At 43.7% G+C, this 21,241-nt stretch overlaps 2 protein-coding genes across 3 annotated transcripts; one reads left to right on the top strand and one right to left on the bottom strand.

Moving 5' to 3' along the window:
* Positions 1-339: 339 nt before the first annotated feature.
* tspan33b (tetraspanin 33b) lies at positions 340-10,097 on the top strand. The gene is made up of 8 exons (XM_071526413.1): positions 340-435; positions 3,174-3,231; positions 3,990-4,117; positions 4,509-4,583; positions 6,958-7,053; positions 7,479-7,607; positions 8,421-8,582; positions 10,029-10,097. Exons 1-8 carry the CDS (start codon positions 340-342, stop codon positions 10,095-10,097), a joined length of 813 nt encoding a protein of 270 aa, XP_071382514.1.
* Positions 10,098-10,141: 44 nt separating this feature from the next.
* ttc38 (tetratricopeptide repeat domain 38) lies at positions 10,142-21,152 on the bottom strand. 2 transcript variants are annotated; one of them, XM_071526405.1, is made up of 14 exons: positions 21,057-21,152; positions 19,784-19,861; positions 19,515-19,596; positions 18,590-18,761; positions 17,339-17,512; positions 15,841-15,916; positions 15,325-15,444; positions 15,091-15,150; positions 14,824-14,862; positions 14,253-14,334; positions 13,603-13,768; positions 11,944-12,103; positions 11,401-11,441; positions 10,142-11,032 (listed from the first exon to the last, which is right to left on the bottom strand). In XM_071526405.1, the coding sequence occupies exons 1-14, from the start codon at positions 21,084-21,086 to the stop codon at positions 10,897-10,899; spliced, it is 1,416 nt and encodes a 471-aa protein (XP_071382506.1). In that variant the 5' UTR covers positions 21,087-21,152; the 3' UTR covers positions 10,142-10,896. The 2 variants fall into 2 exon arrangements, with proteins under 2 accessions (XP_071382506.1, XP_071382497.1); XM_071526396.1 differs by having other exon boundaries at positions 10,924-11,441.
* Between the last annotated feature and the right edge of the window lie 89 nt (positions 21,153-21,241).

The following is a 21,241-nucleotide window of genomic DNA, read 5'->3' as shown; positions in this document are numbered from 1 at the left end:
GAGAGAGAGAGAAGGTCTACAAACCAGTGACAGGGCGACAATACTCCAAAGCTCTCGCGCCATTCAGCTGCAGTCAGGCCAGAGATATTTTTTGTGTAATCTGACTCGTGGGGCAGCAGAGACAGTTCTGGGCCCTACCAGCGCTGGCGGGGCAGTGTCACAGCTCCGTGCCCCCCTTTTTTTAGCCGGCCCGCAGCTCATCGCAAACTTAACCTCTTTTCACAGCTGCTGAGTCGCATGGTGGCCAAATATCTCTGGGGTGGGGCTGGATCTGGGGAGCGTTTCTGGAGTAAAAGTCACCGTAGCTCTGGGTCTCGGACTGTACGAAAGTAACCGACAATGGACAGGAAACTGAATCTGAACCGAGCAGAGACGTTCTCGTTCATCAACCCCTGGATCAGATATTTCCTCTTCTTCTTCAGCTTCTTGTTCTGGGTAAGTTGAGTTGCTCTGTTGAAAGGAATGTGTTTTGTAAGCAGTACAGAGAGAAACGCTGCTGTTGTCAGTCCTGGGACAGCAGCGTAGTCTGAATGTTTCTGAGTGTACAAATCACTAAGAAATCAGGGAGTTGTAGCTTTCCGAAAACAAAGAGAGAGAGATATTTGCTGTGAAGCAAAGGGGAAAAAATAGAAACAAATATATAAAGGCAAAAGAAAATAGCCTATGAATAATAGATTGAGAAATATAAATCAGATAGTATCCTAAGCTGTAAACAGTAGGAGCACCCCAGCCTCCCCGCTGCTACCTACAGTACTTTAATATGATTTACAATAGTAATACATGCACATTCAGACCACCCATACATCAGTGTAACACATGTTGAATGGTGCATTGGGATGCTAATCAAATCATTTCAGTGCTGGCTCATGCTGAACCATCAAACACCTGGCAACCCTGTAGGTTTGCTGGAGGGCTAATAATCAAGTCTGGATGTATTTTCTGACACTGCAACTTCAAAGACATTAACTACTGTATGGACAACAGCTATACATTGAATGTGCTGTCTCCTGCACTGTTTCACGAGATCTGTATGGTGCAGATTTTAAGTCCTTGTTGCATATTGTGGGTGTGAAGCAGTCCCAAAACACATGAGCTCCACAGTTGGCTGTTCTCATGAGTGGGTGGCCATGCGACAACTGGGATTGTTAGGGAAGACGACATAAAAGGATGGGAGACACTTTCATGCAACCATCAAACAATCCATCAGGTCTTTGTCCCCCATCACCATTGCTCAGCTTGGTGGCTTTCACACACACACACACACACACACACACACATACACATACATACACATACATACACACAGTTAGACTCTGACTCACTCACTTTCTTACTACAGATACCACTTTCAGCTCATGGATCACATCTAGAGCTCCGAGACGTCCCTACACCTCCATCATATCCCCGTTCATCCAATCCTACACAAACACAGTGAGGGACGCCCTTTGCAAAGACTGTGCTCTAGTCTTACTGCGCGCGGAGCCAATCAACAATAAATGCAGCCAGCCAAACAGCCCGGCCTGTGCTGTGTTTGTTTATCAGAGACGGGCTCAGAAGTGAACACTGCAGCCCTAATCCATCAGGCCTTTGTCCCCCTGTCCCCGCGGCTCAGTTCAGCTGGCTTTCCCCTCCCCGCACAATCCACCAGGAGAAGCCTGATTCATCCCTTTGAAAAGCCTGAAAAACAGAGCTGGATACATTCACTGTGCGTCTGCTCCACTCCGACTGCACTCGCATTGCCACACATATTCGCACAAACACACACAGTAGCAAATGACAGTGCGGGCGCACACGCTCCGTCAGCCTCAGCCAATATTCCTCTTTTCTGCACCTTGAAGCGCCCGAGAGAAATTACAGTATTGCTTTTAAAAACCTTGAAAAAATACCGCCGCTCCGGAGAAAACATGTCATCGATGTGCTGTGTTTTGTTAGCTATTGTCTTGTCATGTCAACAGTTTATTGATTCAGAAATGTGAGGGAGACAAAGCAAGCCATTTCAAAGTAACAATTCACTTTCTCCGTAGCGTGGAAAAGTTTGATAATTCTCTTTCAAAGCAAATTAGACCATCGACCATGGGTCCTCTTGACCTCCAAAAGATCCAGAACAAGCCTTTGAAGCTATTGATAGACAGACTCTGGGTAGTAAGAAAGAAACAGAACAGACACGTTTACCAAAACTAAACAAAATGCATTTAGTACACACGCACATAAAGGCACGATTGCATGCATGCACACACAATTGCCAATCAGATGAATGTGTGTGAATTTGGAGGTTGGAAATGAAAGCCAAGCCATGCAGATGGTTATTCAAGGTGAGACAAACAATCATGGATGGAAAATTAGTGTTGACAATCCAATCAACAGGAGGATCTAATTCCACCCATTATCTACCCTGGTTACTGGATGGAGGAATTTACATCATCTCATAACACCCAACACACACACACAACTAACAACATGGCTGGCATCACATAGCCTACAGTCATTTTACAACTCCACTCTTCTGTGCTACCTGGATGTTCTCTCTGTTTCGAGGCATCATTAGTGAAGCGCTCTTTCCTTCATCCATTGTATGCATAGTGTGGGTTGTCAACACTTCTTTGGCGTTAAATATTTTACACAGTAGGAGCTTGTGTTGCTACTGTAATGATTTTTAAAGCTTTTCCCCAGCACAGCGCTGTAGTCTCAGACAGATCAACAACAGCGCACAAAGACCCATCTCAAACACCTACACTAAGAAGACCAAACATCAAGCTGCTGACACAGACCACCTCTCTCTCTTTCTCTCCCTCTCTATCTTCTCTCTGCCTCTGCATTTCATCCCACTGAAAAAAAAGAATTCTCTATAGTAGGCTTTCAACCATAATCGACAAAAAAAAAAAAAACTCAGTAAAGGCTGGGCAGACACAGTAACCATGGTTTTCTAACCAAGGTCAAGTTCTACTTAGCAGAGAGCTTAAGATAGGCAATACTTTCATGTTCAACACTGCAGAAAGGAGTATTGACTTCTGAAGGTTCTCCTCATATAGGCCTCAGGCCTGAAACTACCATAGGAGAAAAAAATAAATCAATAGCCTATCCAACATGCCATTAGATTCAAGTTTTGTGTTCCTCATTTTCTGATGTGGGTGTTCTCAAATGGAAAATCAGAATATCCTTCCATTTTTCCCCAGGTTTTCTCCTTGTTGATTGTTGCGATAGGGGTGTATGCTAAGGTCCAGAAAGCAACAGGTACGTACTTTCTCCAAGTACACTTTCCAAACTCTAGAGAAAGCGCCTGTAGTCATTGACTGTTGAAACAGAATATTTTTTTGTTATATTTGAATGTCACCTCGGCTCCTGCTTTGCCATCACAGTGGGGGGAAAAAAAAACAAGGGAGCGAGAACTGTGAGGAATTGCTGCTTGCATACATTACAGTTCCTATAGCTGTGTGGGTGTGAGATGGAGGCCTTTTTATAGTTGCACACGTTGAGTCACGCTGGCTCGTGTCATAAACACATCATGAACACATTTAAAATGAGCGGGTCAATGAGTTTAAGGTTGTTTGCTGGCATCATTATATTAACTTAGTTGTATGCAGAGGCCAATAAAGACCCATGCTGAAGTGTATATCAACATGAAGTCCATGTTGCACTGTAGAGGAGCGGACAAAAGATTTAGCTCATCCCACTACTTAAGCTTTGCCTGTATTATATATCGTACTCTATATTCCACAACAGATTATTGATTTAAAATAATGAAGGAAGGAAATAAGAAGGAAGTAGGAATGAAGGACAGGAGAAAGGGAAGAGGTGTGAGGGAGGGAAGGAAAGGAGGGAACGAAACATAGAAATATGCGAGGAACAGAGAGGTCTCAGGAGAAAAAGGGGGAGGGAAGGAAGGAGAACAGGTACCTAAACTGGGTTTTTGTTCTGGGGACAAAAAAGGGAGGGAGGGAAGGAGGAGAAAATGTATGTAAACAGGGTTTGTTTCTGTCTGCTCCTGTCAGACACAGTGCGGGACACGTTCCTGATCGACCCGGCCATCATCCTAATTGTGGTGGGGGTGGTCATGTTCTTCATCACCTTCTGCGGCTGCATCGGAGCTCTCCGAGAGAACATCCGCCTCCTCAAGACAGTAACAGACACAACAGACGCATCACTAACACTGACGCTTTAGTTTGCTTCTCATAAAGTACCTCAAATTACTCCAAAGCCAAATCTTATATCGTACGGAAGAGGATTAGGGCCACATATGGTAAAACAAATGAGCTCTGAGATTAATATCAGAATTCTGAGATTAAAGTCAGAATTCTGGGCAATAGTCAGGATTCTGAGAATAAAGTTCTGACTTTATTCTCATAATTCTGACTTTCATCTCAGAAATTAAATCAATTTTTCACATAATCCTCTTCTGTATAAATCTCATGTGTACTAACAAATCTGAAAGTAGGTTGTGATACTGCCTGTATGTCATACTGTGTGTGTATGCGTGTGTTTCAACATGTCTCTCCTCTCTGTCTCTCTAGTTCTCCTTCAGCCTGACACTGGTCTTCCTCACCCAGCTGGCCATAGCAGTTCTGGGTTTCTTCTACTCGGATCAGGTATTGTTGCATTTATCGACTATTCCGCACTCAGGATACTAGTTTAGTGATTCAATAATAATTCGCTGCACTGCCTTCAATAATGTGAAGGCAGTGCAGCGAATCAGTATCAGGCAGAATTTTATGTATCCATCATTCAGAATTGGTCTCCAGAACTCTTCCACAGTGAACTACACCATCGACCATGGATGCCCCTGAGCTCCACTGATTTTGTGATATATTTTCCAACTTTTTTGGGATGTACATTTGTAAACTGTGTGGTTACACAGATACAACTTAAATAAAACTTTGCCTCGTCTATGTCTGAGCAATGTTTAACTTTTGAAGGAGCACACAGAAAAATGGGTGCATGTACAAAAACAGATACATATACACATAGGCGCGCACTCATACACACAATATCACTTCAGTAGAAATCAGTGTGTGTTTGTCTGAGCCCTGCAAACAACGTGTTGTTTGATTTGTACACTACCGGGAAAGGAAGGAAACTGCCCCTCTGTCTCTCTAGCATTCACTTTCTTTCTACTTTACCCTCCTACAAGGGTGTGTGTGTGTTTGCATTTGAGCATGTATGTGCTTGTGTACAGTCTAAATGTACATGTGCTTGTGTGCGCTTCTATATGCATGAGAACATGCATCCCTTTAACTGTTTGTACACGTGGTTGTGTGTGGATTTAAGTGTCAGAGTGTGTGTCAGAGCCCCCTATATGAGCCTATGATTGATTTGCAGATTACGAGGAAGGGAAGGATCCCCCCTCTAGTATCCACTTATCTCCTACAGTACATTCCCATTAGGGCTCCGCAGAGAATAAAACGACAACAGCGAGCGGTGGCAGCGTTCCCTGACACCGGCGTCTGGTGGCGAGGTGCCTGGTGCCTGATGATACACCTCTCCTCCTCTCTCCCTTGTGTTCTCTGTCAGCGTTCGCGCTGCCTGCTGCTAAACAGAGCAGTTTAACAACCCTCCCAGCATCCTTCCTCGCTAAATGATTCAAATGCTTCGGCACTTCAAAGTGGAACCAAATGTTCCATTTCAACAGATCCCTTCAAGGAGACTTTGCCGCTAATGACACAGGGAGGTGTGACGGAAGGCACTGAGGCCCACGAGCACACCATACCGTGTGGGGAGGCAGCAGGAGAGAGAGGGAGGGAGAGAGGGAGAGAGAGAGAGAGATAGAGGGAGAGAGAGGCAAGAGAGAGAGGGAGAGAGATAGAGGGAGAGAGAGAGGGAAAGAGAGAGAGGGAGAGAGAGAGAGGGAGAGTGCACTGTAAAAACCTTTGCATGACTTCGTAAAACTAATTCATGATGAAAAATCACTCTATTTTGATAAAGCCCATAGTATTTATCAACATAACCTGTTGTAACAAGAGTTGCAACTCAAAATTACAATTCACAAAGCCCTCAGCGAACTGCTCATAGAACTTCATTTCAAGTTTAATGAAATTTGCAGTCAGTTCATTAGCATACAGTGGGTTTATTAGCATGTATCAAATCTGAATTTAGTCTGTAATGCCATGCCTCCCTTTTGTTTTTAGAGTTTTAAAGGAAAGACACTTGCCATTATCTGTACTCTACTTTGTTTCTAAGTAATAGAGAATAGAAAAATTAAAAGATGAATATGTATGAAACCCATAACTTCTATGAATGCTGAGAGGGTGGTACTGGCACAGTAAGCGCTTACTAATACCCTGAAAGTAAGAATAAATGGATAAAATGGACCTTATCCAATTATAAATGCTGAGAGCTTACGAAATATAGTAGCACACAATGTTAATATCTGAATCAAACCCATTTATATTTAAATCAATACTTTATACACATTATACCATTAAAGCAACATATTTCATCTGCCACTATGTAAAAAATTAGGTTTGTTTATTCAACATGCTGTCAAGCCAATGGCAATTAACACATTATGACAACTAAGTGATAAATTGAAATAATTATCCACTGCAGCTGAAATCACTTTTAAAACTTTGTGTGTGCTCATATGCGCTGTGTGTATAAGAGTATACACACTCAAATGCGTGTGTGTGTGTGTATGTGTGTGTGAGTACATGCCTGAGTATATAAGTGTGTGTCTGTGTGTGTGTATGTGTGTGTGTGTGTGTGGGTGGGTGAGCAGTGTGGGATGTGTGTTTGAGTGTTTGATCTCTAAGGAGTGAATGGTCTGATTATCATCCTAAAGCATGTTATTACAGCCATCACACTGCATTAGGAGCTCCTGCTCCTTCGCCATGCTGTCTTGTCAAGATGAATCCCACTGGATGCTCATATAATGCTTACAAGATGTTACGTGTCCCACTCGCACATGTGCCGATGTCATTTTGTGCTGTGGAAAATCCACCCTCTCTCTCCTCTCTCTTGTCTTAGACTCGAGATGCTTTGGGGAAGTTCGTGAAGAAAGCCATTGTGCACTACAGGGACGACTTGGATCTGCAGAACCTGATGGATTACATTCAGAAAGAGGTGCTGCGGTCCATTCCGCTCCGGTGTGCTTGTTTCTGCAGCTAGCCACATCACACACTGCCACCAAACTGATCACAGCCAGCAGTTTATGTCAGATCAACAAACCAGGAAAAAACCACAGCCAGTGGCCGCAGAGCAGTAAGCCTTATGTATGTTATGTTGACCCCAGCGAGGGTTTTCCACATGACAGACTAAGAGCGATATACAGTTCCTGTGCCCTGCGGGTCTCCTCATGTGGTGTTCCTCTTCCATCTGCACATACTGGCACACTTCTGAGCCTGGACTTTCCCCCGGGAGAAGCCCAGACTGGCAGAATGTACAGTACAGTGCAAGACCGTGTTTCTAAATATATACCTGTGCTCTTCTCTCTCTCTCTCTCTCTCTCTCTCTCTCTCTCTCTCTCTCTCTCTCTCTCTCTCTCTCAGTTCAAGTGTTGTGGGTGGAACAACTACACAGACTGGTCTTGGAACGTGTACTTTAATTGTACGCAGGGGAACCCCAGTTCAGAGCGCTGTGCTGTACCTTACTCCTGCTGCACCCCTGTTTCCGGAGAGGTGGGTTCTTCTCTGCAGAGCTCATGCACACACACAGTATAGGACCTACACATGCATAAAAACCGACGTGTGCAGATAAGAATACTGCATATGTACATACTGTACATTCATACTGTAGGCTACGCATGTATGCATGGTTGCACACACATGCACACATTTGCACTCCCACACATAGACTCAGACGCACACAGAATGCCAGACCGACCCCAATGCACACACACACACACACACAGCAGCACAGCTTACAGGACACCATTGACAATTCCTCCTCGTTTGTGCGGAGACAGAAAACTAAAGGCTGCATGTAGATCCATCACACTCATATTGATTATACATCATGCCAGACAGAGAACAGTTCACAGCAACCTTTTTCTACATGGCTGAAAAATCAATTAATTAAACACGAGAAGGATTGATGTGGTGCTGCGGCCTGCTGTCCATGCACTGCAACTGCACGGTTATTATAGGAATTACATAGTCTACATTGTCACATCCAATTAATTTGGTTGTGTTGGATTTTATCTCTCTCTTGCCCTTTCCCTCCCTCTTTCTTCCTCCAAGCCCTTACAGACAACAGGCTTCTGCAACAGTCACCCTCGGCTGTCACAATAGTTAATGTCTGTGTCAAGGCCAAATTAACACTAAGTCTTCAAACAGCAGCCTGTAAAAGTATCCTCAGAATATACTCTTTCCAATATTTTTGGTTTATGTTGTCAATAAAAGAAGAGAAGAGTTCAACAATAGGTTAAGGACGATTTTTAAATCTCTTTCTCTCTCTCTCTTTCTCTCTGCTGGTGCCCATCCGGCATGCAGGCGGTGATCAACACTATGTGCGGTTTTGGGATGCAAACCCAGACTTACCTGGAAGCGACTAAGTCAATCTACCCAGTGGGCTGTGCAGACAGAGCCGTCACGTGGATCGAGTCTCATCTACTGCTGGTGGGGTCTCTTGCCCTGGGTCTAGCCTTGCCTCAGGTAACCTCACGCATCCATTCCCTTCTGCCTCAGTATGGGCCTTACTAACACTACACATCCATGGGCCAACACGGGTCTCATCTTGCCTCAAGTAAACTCACTCACACACACGTGGGTCAATACAGGTACCAACTGGAAGCTCACCAGATTGAGTGTGTAGTAATCAACATATTGATGGGTGCTGCTGCCTCGTAGGTAACCTCACGGGGTGCATTGGACGGGGTTGCAAAATACTCTGAGCAGCACTTCATCAATCAGGACCCATCACCTTGCCTTAAGCAACCCATATGCAAACATCAATTGGAGAGCTTCCAGCCACTGCCCTGCACAGTCTGGGGCTCGCCTGACTTAGAATATCCCCATCCCTGGGGAAAAATACATCTGCTATTCTACCTTACCCAAAACAAACCTACATAGGGTTAATGTGAGGCTGTTTGAATAAAATCAACTTAAAATGGAGGTATATGCCTAGACAGAGATAACAAGGCACACTGTTGATCCAGGGGATATGAAACTTTAACTGCACACGTGATTAATTTATTGCTTTGCTACTCTTGAGTGAAAGTGCAGGTTAATGTGCAACTAAGGCAGAAGTCTGCATGAGATAACGTGCTGTAGTATAGCTAACAAAGGAGGCAACCGACTACTCCCTCCTACATACTGAGCACAGCACTGCAAATCACACCTCAAATCCCATGGCAATAACTACCGTTAATAATGCATGCCAAAATCTTAGATTGGCCATGAAATCAAATTTGCACTTATCAAGAACTTGGCTTACTTGTCAAACTTATTTTTTGCTACTGTCGCCCTGCAGACTGTCTCTCACACAGCGAGCAGCTGAGCTCTGCTTATGCATCTTTAGCCTGATATGAAATGTTGTCGCTCTCCTATCTGTCTGATTGAGTCCCCAAAGATTCCACAGAGGGGAATGTGTGTGAATTACCCATGAGTCCTGTCAAAACAACTGCATTAGTATTCCAATTGCTTTGATGTGCAGTAAATCTGATGAGGATGTTCCCTCTCTTTTGCTCCACATGTGATGATGGGGATCATATTCGCACTAAAAACTATTTTTAGAGTAACGATCAAACTACAAATTTCTAGTTTTGTCTGCACAAGTCAAATTTAAGTCAAGCTGTGGGTGATCTCTGTGAGAGAACTGCTTCCCTGTTCAGGTCTATAGGATCTTCTATCATACGAACTGTATCTAGTCTGAATTACGACCTAGAAAGACAGCAGTCGTGTATCATGATCACTTAAATGGGAGTTTACAGTGTTGCAACAAGTAACGCTGGCCAAGCAGCCTTATCTCATTGTTTAGACATTTCATTCTTGTGCCAAATGAGCATTACAACACACCTCCGGAGGGACCTTGAGATGTACAGGCTGTACAGTCACTGAGAGTCTGCTCTGTAATCTGAAGTGGCTGCTGCTGTCCTCTAGATTGCAGGCATTGTGCTGTCCCAGATCCTGATCTCTCAGATCCAAGATGAGATTGGCTCAGTGTTGTGAAGCGGCCCGACACAGGGGAAGAGGAAGATGGGAAAGAAAAGAACCAACAGTACTCTGCTCAGCTCCGCTGACATCTGTAAGGACATCTTATTTACTGCTACTGTATCGCGGCAACTCTTAAGTACATTTCTCATTCTTTAATGTGCCGTTGCCTGCGGGCATAGTGTGGTGCACTTCTCTGTGCCAATCAACAACAAGTCATCACATGCAAAGTGTATATTTATTGGTTTTGAACATGACTTTTGTATTGATCTTGACATGAAGATTTTATCTCTGAGAAGTATTTATTTATATTTAAATGTGATGTTTGCTAATAAAATTTGGTTAATGAAGTACTGCTCATCATAACAAGAATGTTATTGTGCACCAAATCACCTGTGTGCATAAGGAAAGCAATAGAAACAATCTTTGCTTCAACATTTGCAAAATAACAGACTCCACTCATCCATACTGATTAAAGAGATGACAGCAATATCAGCAAAAAGAATGCACTCACATAAAGCACTTAATTACATGTATATGCGAGTTGTAGGATTTTCAAAATGCAAATTGGCAACACAGGGTTTATTTTACCTCAAGGTTTTAGCCCTACGCCTTGTGAGAATTAGCAAATTTGTTAGCTTTGTAAGGCTAAACAGGTCAGCACCTAGCCCTATACTAAGCCAGGGAGGGCAGTGTGAAAGTGTCACCCGTCTTCACAACAGTCCCAAGTCCCTGTCCAAAATCTGACCAACTGGATTGTCTTGGTGCTTTTGATGTTTTTTTGGGGAGGAACCGCTCTGTGCAGCTTGCAGCCAGTCTAGCCATGGAGAGCCTGGGCTCTCAGGATCAGACGATCAGTCAGCGGGGAGTTGGGCTTCACAGCATCACGCTCCACCAGAAGACATCTGGAGGAATTCGGTAGAACACAGACAGAACAAAGACGTGAACATAGACTCGGAGAGACTACAGGCTGAGAGGCTAATCTGATCAATAAATAAAAGTGTAACATGGTGTGCTACTTATATAATGGGGGTATACAGCTCATGTTCTGTAGGCACACAGAGAGAGCATGGCACAAAGAGAGCTAGAGCGAGCAGCGGCCCCAGCAGTGACTTATACAGCATCATGATGAAATCCAGTGGTACGGATTGCGCAAGATCATCATTTTTCCTCTGCTAGTCCCTCGGTAGCTTGTAAAGAAGAAAAAAGAAGCTGGGAGCAGGACTGAAATCGTACTGGACAGAGAGGCAGAACCATGTGTTTGACTTCAAGTCCCTGCTGTACATTACCTTGCCAGTTCTGGTGCTGCTTCTTCTCAGACTTCATGGCCGCATGGATAAGCAGTTGATTGAAGACGTCCCTCTGCAAACAATACAACAACAGCAAGCAAAACCATTAGGAAACACACAAAACACTAGCAACACTCAAAATAGATTCCCTCTACCTTTTTAGTGTTATATGTACACTGCTGCCCCTGGAGGGATGGTTTCCTTAACGCACAATGCATGAAGTCCATCAGCATCCATCACAGAGATCCATTATTCATATATTGATGCATTGTGCTGTACATCCACACACTCTATAGATGTGTGTATTAATGGACCGAGTGGCTGTAGTTGTTATTATGCAGCCCGTTCTTCACTTCTGGCCTAACTCGGCTGTCTGAAATGAGTGGCCTACTTTCACAATAATAGGGATTTCAGTGTCTTCCACATGAACACACCGTCCAGTAGGATCAGTGATATCTGGAGAAAGTAAAGCCTCAAGTCTGAGTGTGGCTGGGAGAGCTGCAGTTCGGTTTGGCTTTTAATTGTCGCTTGTTTGCTGAGGGTTAACCACGATTACCCCTCACTGTGGACCTCACCTGGGCATCGCTGCCTCCCATCTCCGTCATGTGGTAGCGGACGGGGTGCAGCAGCTCCACAGCCCCACTGTAGTTGCCCTGGTCGTACTCCACCAGAGCCTGACACATGGGTACGCCGATGGTCTCCGCCAGCTGATGTTGGTAATTGTCCCCCGGCTCTCTGCGAGGTAGAGTACGGTGAGGAAGAAAAGGCACGTCTCGGTAAGGGAGGATGGTTAAGAAATTTGGGCAGAAGATGGAGTGTTTTTTGGCACGCAAGTTCGGAAGTACGGAAGAGTAAACTTTGCTTGGCAAGGAGGGTAATGCTGTTTTTTTTTTTGCACATCTATCTACTACTCACCAAGCTGTTACACCAAGGGTGGAAAGAGACCAAGTCACGGCTTGCACATTTATTAAATTCACATGAAAGCGCCAAACAATTTTCTAGAGTAGATTTTCTAGGAAAACGGGCAGGATTTTCACCCAGATCTGCTTAGATATTTTTCAGATTAGCAGCTGAATTGCTGCTAAATGGGTCAAGCCTCTGATTTAAATCAAGTAAGTTCATTTATAGAGATTTTTAAACAGGATTGTCACAGAGAGCGTTTCAGAAAGCAGAAGAGATAAAAGATACATAGTTAGTTCCAATTTAGCTGTTCAACACATTTAGGCTCTTGCCATATTTTTTTTTAATTGAGGAGATTTGTTGTTCCTGATTGACACTAATATGTAATGTCTTTCATTTTCCAAAATCATCATAGGATGAAATTAATTATGAAAATCAACAACAAATTCCACAGATAAGGCTCCCGCTTGTTTTATTTTACAGTGTGAAAAGGGTATTATAGCATTACTCGACTGAACTGTGAAAGGCATAATCATCTGAGTGGGTTTCACTCTATTCTGAGGCTAAGGATCCCATACAGTTGTAAGGCTTTTTTGGATTAGCCAATGCTTAAAGGCTGCCACTGCCTCTGACTGCAAGAGCAAGTATGTAAAATGACATTATAGCAAAATGTGGATTATGCAAAACTATGCAAACCTTCCAAACCAAGGTAATACACGTGACATGGCATAAGTCAGTGATGGAATTAAATGAATGCAAAGCTCAAACATCTCATAGAGCCTTGCCTGATGATTCCAAGTAGAGCGGAGTTCAGGAGAAAATTTCCATCCCTCACTGAGGAATTGATTTTTCACTCTTTCAAGAGCCGCTTTTGCCCCAAAGGTGCTTCATCCCCCAAACTCTGCTGACGTTCTTTACGTTACGTAACAGCCAAAAAAAAACATGACATTTTCCGAGGACTGGTTTTTAAATGCGGTGGCTTTTCTGTGGGTTGTGTGCGAGGGAAAATGGAGAGCTCAGGCTGCCCGTGGTCAGGATGCCAGAACACATTACAACCACACACATCCACAGGGGCAGCGGCTGCTAGCACAACGCCTGTCAGAGAGGGAAAGCCCTGCTCTCTGTGACGGATTGCAGCTCCGAATTCGCTTTTTTGATTGCATCCCCTCTGTCTCTCTCTGTCTCTCTCTGTCTCTCTCTCTCTCTCTCCGTCCTACGCTCACGCTCCTTGCAGTCTCAGGTTTACATAAGGCCTGCTCAGCTCCGCTTATGTAACGCTGAAAGTGTGTTGAGGTATGCGGTGAGGAGGGGAGAAACGGTGCGGAGGAACTTACTTAGCCGCCTCCCGCAGGCCCTCCAGCAGACGCTGGGAGGCCGCGGTCTCCCCGGCGCCCAGCGACGCCATGAGGAAGTGGAGGTCGTTGAACAAGGTCACGTGGTCGTCCGTGTGAGGCCCTGTGACCTGGAGCAGCTCCCGCCAGCGGTCCTTCACGCACACACCTGACGCACACACACACACACACACACACACACACAGATATCACATGAAAGTGCAATTTCCCTTAAATCGAGTGAACATTTCAGACAGCAGGGTGATATAATTCCACTTGTTTCCAAAGCAGTTTCACTTGTCTCAGGAGTTTTCGAGTGTCAGTATCTTGAAACAAGGCAGAATAACACAGAACACTCCACTGCTACTATTGAGAAAATAACACTTCGGTTCAATTCAAGAAAACGCAGTTGATTTGCACTGAAAACAAGTGCAATTATCTCAGTCCATTGGGAGATTTTTTTTTTACACTTGCTTTTAGGGAAGAAAAAAAGAGTGTAAGGCAATGCTAGATTGTATAACTATTCAAAATGAGCATTTCTTTTGCAGTGAAAGGACATGGATATATGGTGGATATCCAACTGCGAATGGAAAAAAAACAATGATCCTAGTGCTGACAGGCCTTGTGGACGCCCAGATCAGACTGGATCTCACCCTCCATTTCCAGCCTGTAGAGCAGAGAGGAGGCGTCTACAGTGTCCAACATGGCTCCAGTGGTCTTGTAGCGTCTGGACACCTTATGGGAAAGGAACACAGTTTTACCATCCACCTCAAACACTGTAGACTAGATATGACAGGAGATAGAACACATTTTTGCTAGATTCCACCAAAGTGAATGGTTCAACAGTCAAGAATTTAGCTGGTTTAAGAATCAATAAAGTGTAAGTATCATTACGAAATTTGCTCCAGGACAACATGTGGCTTAGGTTTACATCTCTCTCTTCTATTTCTGGATAACAACTGAATTAATAAATCATCACATGTGACAGGCGACACTGGAAAGGACAGATGCGTTTGGCTCTCGCACCATATGTGATATGTATCGTCTAATGGATTTGACTTCCATTTGCTCACACGTGCCCTCTCAACTCACAGGGGCACAACACATTGCTTTTACTCCGCATCCCCTGTGTATCGGCAGAGGCATCGCTCTCGAAAGGCCTCTGTATGTGTTCAGACAGAGATAGCGTTAAAGTTTTGATGAAACCTCTCAACGCTAACCGACCTGGCTGTCGAAGATGTTCAGAGCGGCTTCGTACTGTCCCTACGGAGAAGGGGAGAGTGAAAAAGAGAAATCAGAATAACTTAAGACACGAGAGATAAACAAGGGTGATAAAGTCTGCTGCATAGATGCAAACACAAATTAATCTCCCAATATAATCAACTCTACACTTCAAATAACCCGAGGGGGAGCATATCATAAATAGAACTTCCAGAAACACTCCTACTGCCAGCTATGCGCTTGACTGAGAAAACTCATTATAATCGTCACCTTCTCGATGAAGTATAGCGCCCAGTGCCAATAGTTATGACAGGCCAGCATGTCACATCCCTGAAATTAAGCAAACACACAACTGAAATATGAATTTTCTGAGAGCCATTTCAACTCGTGCTGTTATTTCAGTGTGCGCCGCCCAAGATGGAGCTTGTAAGAAGGTGATGACATGTGATTAATCAGTGTAATTCACTGCGAAGGGACAAAAAAAAGAAAAACGATTGACCGTACCTGCCAGTCTTTCTCGGTGCTTTCCATGAACTTCAAGCCTTTGTCCACCTCTGCTTTCATCTCATGGACGTGGGCTACAGAGTGCACGGCCCAGGCGTCCTCTGGGGTCAGAGCAAGGCCCTGCACAGGAGGAGGAGGGACGGAGGGAAGAATGAGAAGAAAAACTGAGGATTTGGAAGAAAGGAGAAAGAAGCACGGGTGCAGAAAAAAGGAAGATGTTTCTGTGCCACAAGAAAATGCCAAAATAACAATATCGGCATGCTTAACTCTCAGTTTCTGTCCATCTTTGACATTGTGGCTGGCTTGTGCTGCTGCACAGTCACCCTAATGTCGCTATGACGACTTCTTCTGCATCAAGTATTCAGCAGAGAGGAGTCATCCCTGTAAGGTCTGAGTGAGCTGTTTACTATTGGACTCCTACGGCAAAATGACTTCAGGCAGAGACAAATTGCACCTCCTGATCACAATAATAGCAACACCGTGTACAACAGACTGTAATGGAGAAGAAAATCTCACCTCTTTAGCTACTTTCTCAGCCTGGTCGTAGAAACGAGTCTCCAGGAGACCAAACGAATACAGTCCTTTCAAGTAGCTGGTAGCACAAATACAAAAAAAAATCTTATTACAAAAATATATAGGCAGACAGAACCTTTGATCTACCTGTTCAATTTATGATGGGATTATTACATCTTCCAGGGCGATAATAAGCATGTATTGATTTTGTGGGGAGCCACATGCCTGGAGCCACAACAAAGACAGTTAAGAGTGAATAAATGGGGCAGAGTTGAAGAGACCCCGATTTGCTTTTAAAATAGTCGATACGATCATTAGATTGGAATCGACTGTTGTGACGTGCTTCACGCGCCAAGTGCCATCGCTAACCTTTGATCGCTCCACAAGTAATTACTGTCTGAGAAAAAAAAAAATAATAATACATGGGCCTTTCTTTTCTCTAGGGGAATGTGGTGACATAAATAAGCGGCCCTGTCACAGAGGCGAAGCTTGGAGATATCAATGTTGCAATCGCACTGAGGCTTGAATATTAAAACATAAGCTGACTCCTTTCTATACTTCAAGTAGACACATAAAGTGGAAGAGCACATTATGTTTTTACAATATCACTCTCTGCCAGTTCTCACCCATCAAGGATTTGCATGATTGCAGGGTGAGGCTGTGTTTGCTTTAATTCCTCGCCGTGTGAGGAATTACGCTCTGGAGGACGGCGGCGCTCCATCACCGCCGGCTTCTTCCTCAACTGTTTACTTTCTAAGCACCAATAAGTAACTGCCACCCACCCACCCATACCAATAAAAGTTCTCATTTGCTGACTCTGTGACCCTGAGCAGCAAGGCTATATTAGTATTTACACTCTTGGCACATCCTTGTGTCACTCACTGTCACTTGCACAACCTACCTCAATGACACTAAGTGCTCCGAATGTCTTAAAATGTGAATATTTATGTGTCCCGTTCTGTGATAACCAGTGTTGGAGGTAATTATTGTACTCAAAGGACTTTTTTCTGTAACAGAGTATTACTGTTCCAATTTCAGTAATCATATTACAGTTACTGATCTGGGTTGTTACTTGCGTTACATTCTTTTGCCTTTGCAACCACTTTAATGGCATAATATCTATCAAAAGATCCCCCTTGTCTTCTCCTGCCTTCAAGTCACGTCGGAAATATGAGAATTTATGAGTAGAGCGCAGATGAACGAGCCAACAAAATGGAAAACATGACTCGGAAAGTCGGAATTTAACACTGTAGGCTCTGTCTTCATTAAAAGTTAAAAGAAAGATTTTGTGTCTGTCATTATTTAGACTGCTTCTGCTGGTAATGTGAGCTATGTTAGGTCTGCAATATTTATTTATGGCCCAATGAACATAAGTAAGCCCAGCACAACTGTTTTAGGGTGTAACGCAAAAGTAATAATGTCACAAGTAGTGTAACTAGTCAAGTAATTCATTACTTTTGAGAAAAATAACAAGTGATGTGTAATGTGTTATCTTCTGTACCTATATAGAGGCATATGTGGCTTCCAGTGAGGCAGCACCCGGGCCACTGAGTCCCTCATCCGGGTCTGGGCTCCGGTGTAGAAGAAGCCGTCATGAGCGAACTTGAGAGCCAGCAGATCAGTGGGGTGCTCGAGCAGAATCTCTTCCCACACATCGCAGGCTTTGGGAAAATTCCTGCGAGGAACATCAGTAGCCGTTAAATACCGGTACCAGTTCTGTGAAGCAATAAACTCCCGAGCGGCAATAGAATCCATCTGCCATGAGAATCGCAGAGATACCAGTACGCTCCCGTCTCGGATGAAGGGAATCAGAAAAGAAGAGCTTGAAATATAACAGTTTTCAACGAGACAATATTGAGAAGCGGCATGTCTTCTCCGTATAATATATCCTACAGTACCACGGGGAAATAAGACACCGAAGATAAAATACTAATATTACCGGCCAGACTGTGGGAGAAAATGAAAAGAGGAATGTCTTTGGCTTATAGACTGCGAGAGATGAATACTCTGGATCAGAATGATGAGGCTACATCGTAGGGAGCGATAAAGAGGAAGAGGAGCCGCCTGACACGGCAAACACATTGTGGTTTTCTGTGGTGTGACCAGGTGCCATTCCCTTGCAGGCCTATTTCCATGAAGATAAACAGAGCTGATGTTTTCTCTGGTAGGAGCCACTGGTGAGCGCACCGCTCATGGACCCATGTCTAGGGCTGGGCCATATATCGTATAATATCGATATTGTGACATGAGACTAGATATCGTCTGGGATTTTGATTATTGTAATATTGTGAAATAAAATGCTGTTCTGGCTGAGTAAAATTTTTACCTAAACTTTACCTGCTCATCAAATCCATATTACTATTACTGATTACTAATGATCATTACTAATTTTCAAAATGCTCTTGAGTGTAAATATCTTATAAAAGCACAAATACTCACTCCCCTCATTGAGGTATTCAGTCTAAAATATTGTGATATTTGATTTGGTCATGTCTGAGAACATGTTTGATATAGGGGGGAATTCGACACCTTTCTACATTGTAAGTGAGGGATTGTAGCTGAGAGTGATAACTATGTTTAAAACAAGCAAATTCACATGTGTTATCTAATACCTGTTGGTGAAATGATCCTGTTTCTCATGTTCCCAGGAGCCCACTTTGCAAACCACTGGCTTGTTATATTCAAATTCCTACTCATAGGTCCATCTCTCCCTAACCCTATCCCTCTTTCCAGTGGCTACACCGGTTCTCACCCGCGAGAGAAGAGCTCCATGGCCCGGACGTGGAGCCTCTCTCTGGGGGTGAGGTCCTGAGCGGCGGCCAGCTGCACCGTCCGCCTCACAGCGCTGGCCAGGCGCTCGTTCAGCCGGACGGAGCTTCCCGTTCCCGCCAGCTCCAGTCCTGTGCCGATCACATGGCCCATAACTGCAGGGGGAGGAACAGCACAACAATTGTCTTTTCATTCTGGCCTCTGGTCACTGCAGCACACCGGTTTAAATGCCAAATTGGCCGCGCTGGTAAAAGGTTTTCCCTGTGCTTTGCAGCCGAATAGGAAGAAACCTTCAAATAAACACCTTCAGCTGAAGTCAACGCTCCCTGCCCTCTGCTCAACTTTTGTTAAACTTTAACAAAAGTTGAGGGGGGAAGTGAAAGCTTTTCCATGACTCATGAACTATTGGTTCCAATAAAGAAATGCCTTTCATATTTTCTTTTAACAAAGGGCATCACCCATTATGTGCTTGGATGATAAATGATATACTGACGAGACAGCAACAGCAGGAATAGCTGGTTTGGTGAGGTGATGAAACGACGAGTTGGCACGTCACCAAACGTCACCTCATTGACTGTGTTTCACTTCAGACTTGAGGTTTGTTCCAGATATGAACAATGTTATAATGGGCTAACAAGCACAGGGAAGTCTAGATAGCAGAGTGCAGAGGAGGCAGCTGCAGCACTGAGTCCAAATCAGACAGTCTCTACTAGGGATCCAGCTTACAGTTAAGTATGAATGTGAATGACATTTGCAGATACTTTAGGCTTGCTGACACTAATGGTGTAACAAGGGAATTCAGTATTATGACATGAGCATATTACTTGCAACTTTAGACAATCTTTATCTTAATCGAACCACAACTCGTCTCATGAGTTTGCTACTTGTTTGACCACATTTCCAGTTACCAAAGTCCGGATCAGCAGCCTGGATCGCAGACATGCATCTTTCAATTCCTCCAAGGGTTTCATCATTACGCCAGGTCACATACTGGGAGCCAAACAAAACAGGGAAGTAGTTTAGCATTAGCTTGTATTACTTTCATTGGAGACAGTCTGCAGGCAATGTTAGTGTGTGTGTGTGTGACTGAGAGAGAGAGAGAGAGAGAGAGAGAGAGAGAGAGAGAGAGAGAGAGAGAGAGAGAAAGCAAAAGACACCTGGTGAGTATTTAGGCTACCTGAGTGAGTATGGCATCATACAGTTTGCAAGCCTCATTGCTGCTGGTGGACAACGGAAGACCCTCTGCCCTCCACGCCTGTTGTGAACGCAAGTATTTACAAAATACATAAACATGTCAAGGCAAATTCTGTATTCAGACATAGAAAGATATACTGTAGCCGTATAGCAGTTTCTCATTGATTCAGGTGAGCTGGGGAGATTATGGAAGGTACAGTGGGCTAGTGCACAAGTTTGCCTTCGGGATCAAAGGTGGAAGTAACTAATTACATTTACTCCTGTTACTGTAATTGAGTAGCTTTTTTGTGTACTTGTACTTTTTTGAGTATCTTTTAAAGTCAGTATTTTTACTTTTACTTAAATACATTTTTGCTGACATTTTAAATCACATCCTTTTGAGATTTTGTCGCTCTCAATCAGCAACAGAAACTGGACCAGTGTAAACAAATTGTGGAGCCATTCACAGCGAGAAGAGTAATCTGGCTTTACTTTGTGCATTTTGTAATCTCTCATTTTTACAATTAAATGAATCAAGCTTGAACTCTGTCCTCTCGTCCTTCTAGAATTGCATGGGAAATATCACATCTGACAACGTTCCCTTTTCTGAAAAGTAACTCAGTAACTTTTACTTTGATTTTAAATGAGCTACTTTTTACTTGTACTTTCTTTTAATTTTCTTTCCCCCACTGCTCAGGAAGCAAATGCTAGAGGTTAATTACTGTATGCAAATGAAATGTATAGTGGCCTGGGGTTTGTGAGAGTAGAACACACGAAAAAGTGTAAACTATCAAGAGTACACAGTATGTGTAGGAATATTATAGTGATTTTTCGTCTGGAATTTGAACTATTTTCTATATCTTATCTTTCTATAGCCCTATCTATATGTATACTTTATTTAACACCAAATATAAGTGTAGTTAATAAAATCATACTAAAAACTTAAGGATAGTTTGCCCCCCAGAAAATAGGTATTTTTTTCCAAAATTTTGCCTTATGCACCGTCAGCTAAACCTTATAGACTCTGGTAGAAATTGGAGCATCTCCCTCTCCCACAGGAACTCAGAATGCAGAAATAGCGCCACTTCACTTTGCCCCGCATTAAGCTCATGTGACGTCCGCACGCCTGATACCTTCTAGCGTTGATAGTAATTACATAAACGCCAACTCAGACATTGGCCGGTCTATCGTGGGAAGGCTTTTACTTTCTGGTAGGACACTCTGCTAAAAAGTTTCTCTCTTTACTGTGCTAGTAACGCTGAAGCTCCCTCACTTACCTCGCAGTCCCTAAAACTTGAAGCAATCATCTTTTACTCCAGCCTGAAGACTCTTCGGAACAGAGGTTATCTCAGGTGCGTCAAGGCAAACACAGTGAGCCACAACAACACCGGAACTACCATAAAGTACTTTCAAAATAAACGCGACTCTAGGGAAAAACCATAATAAAGCACCGAGTTATACA

The sequence above is a fragment of the Centroberyx affinis genome, unplaced genomic scaffold (assembly GCF_046629955.1).
Source record: "Centroberyx affinis isolate AG114_WGS23_722 - 3 ecotype Tasmania unplaced genomic scaffold, CSIRO-AGI_Caff_v1 ptg000111l_1, whole genome shotgun sequence".
NCBI lineage: Eukaryota > Metazoa > Chordata > Actinopteri > Beryciformes > Berycidae > Centroberyx > Centroberyx affinis.
The sequence above is the reverse complement of the archived record's forward strand: the minus strand, read 5'-3'. Positions and strand labels throughout refer to the sequence as shown.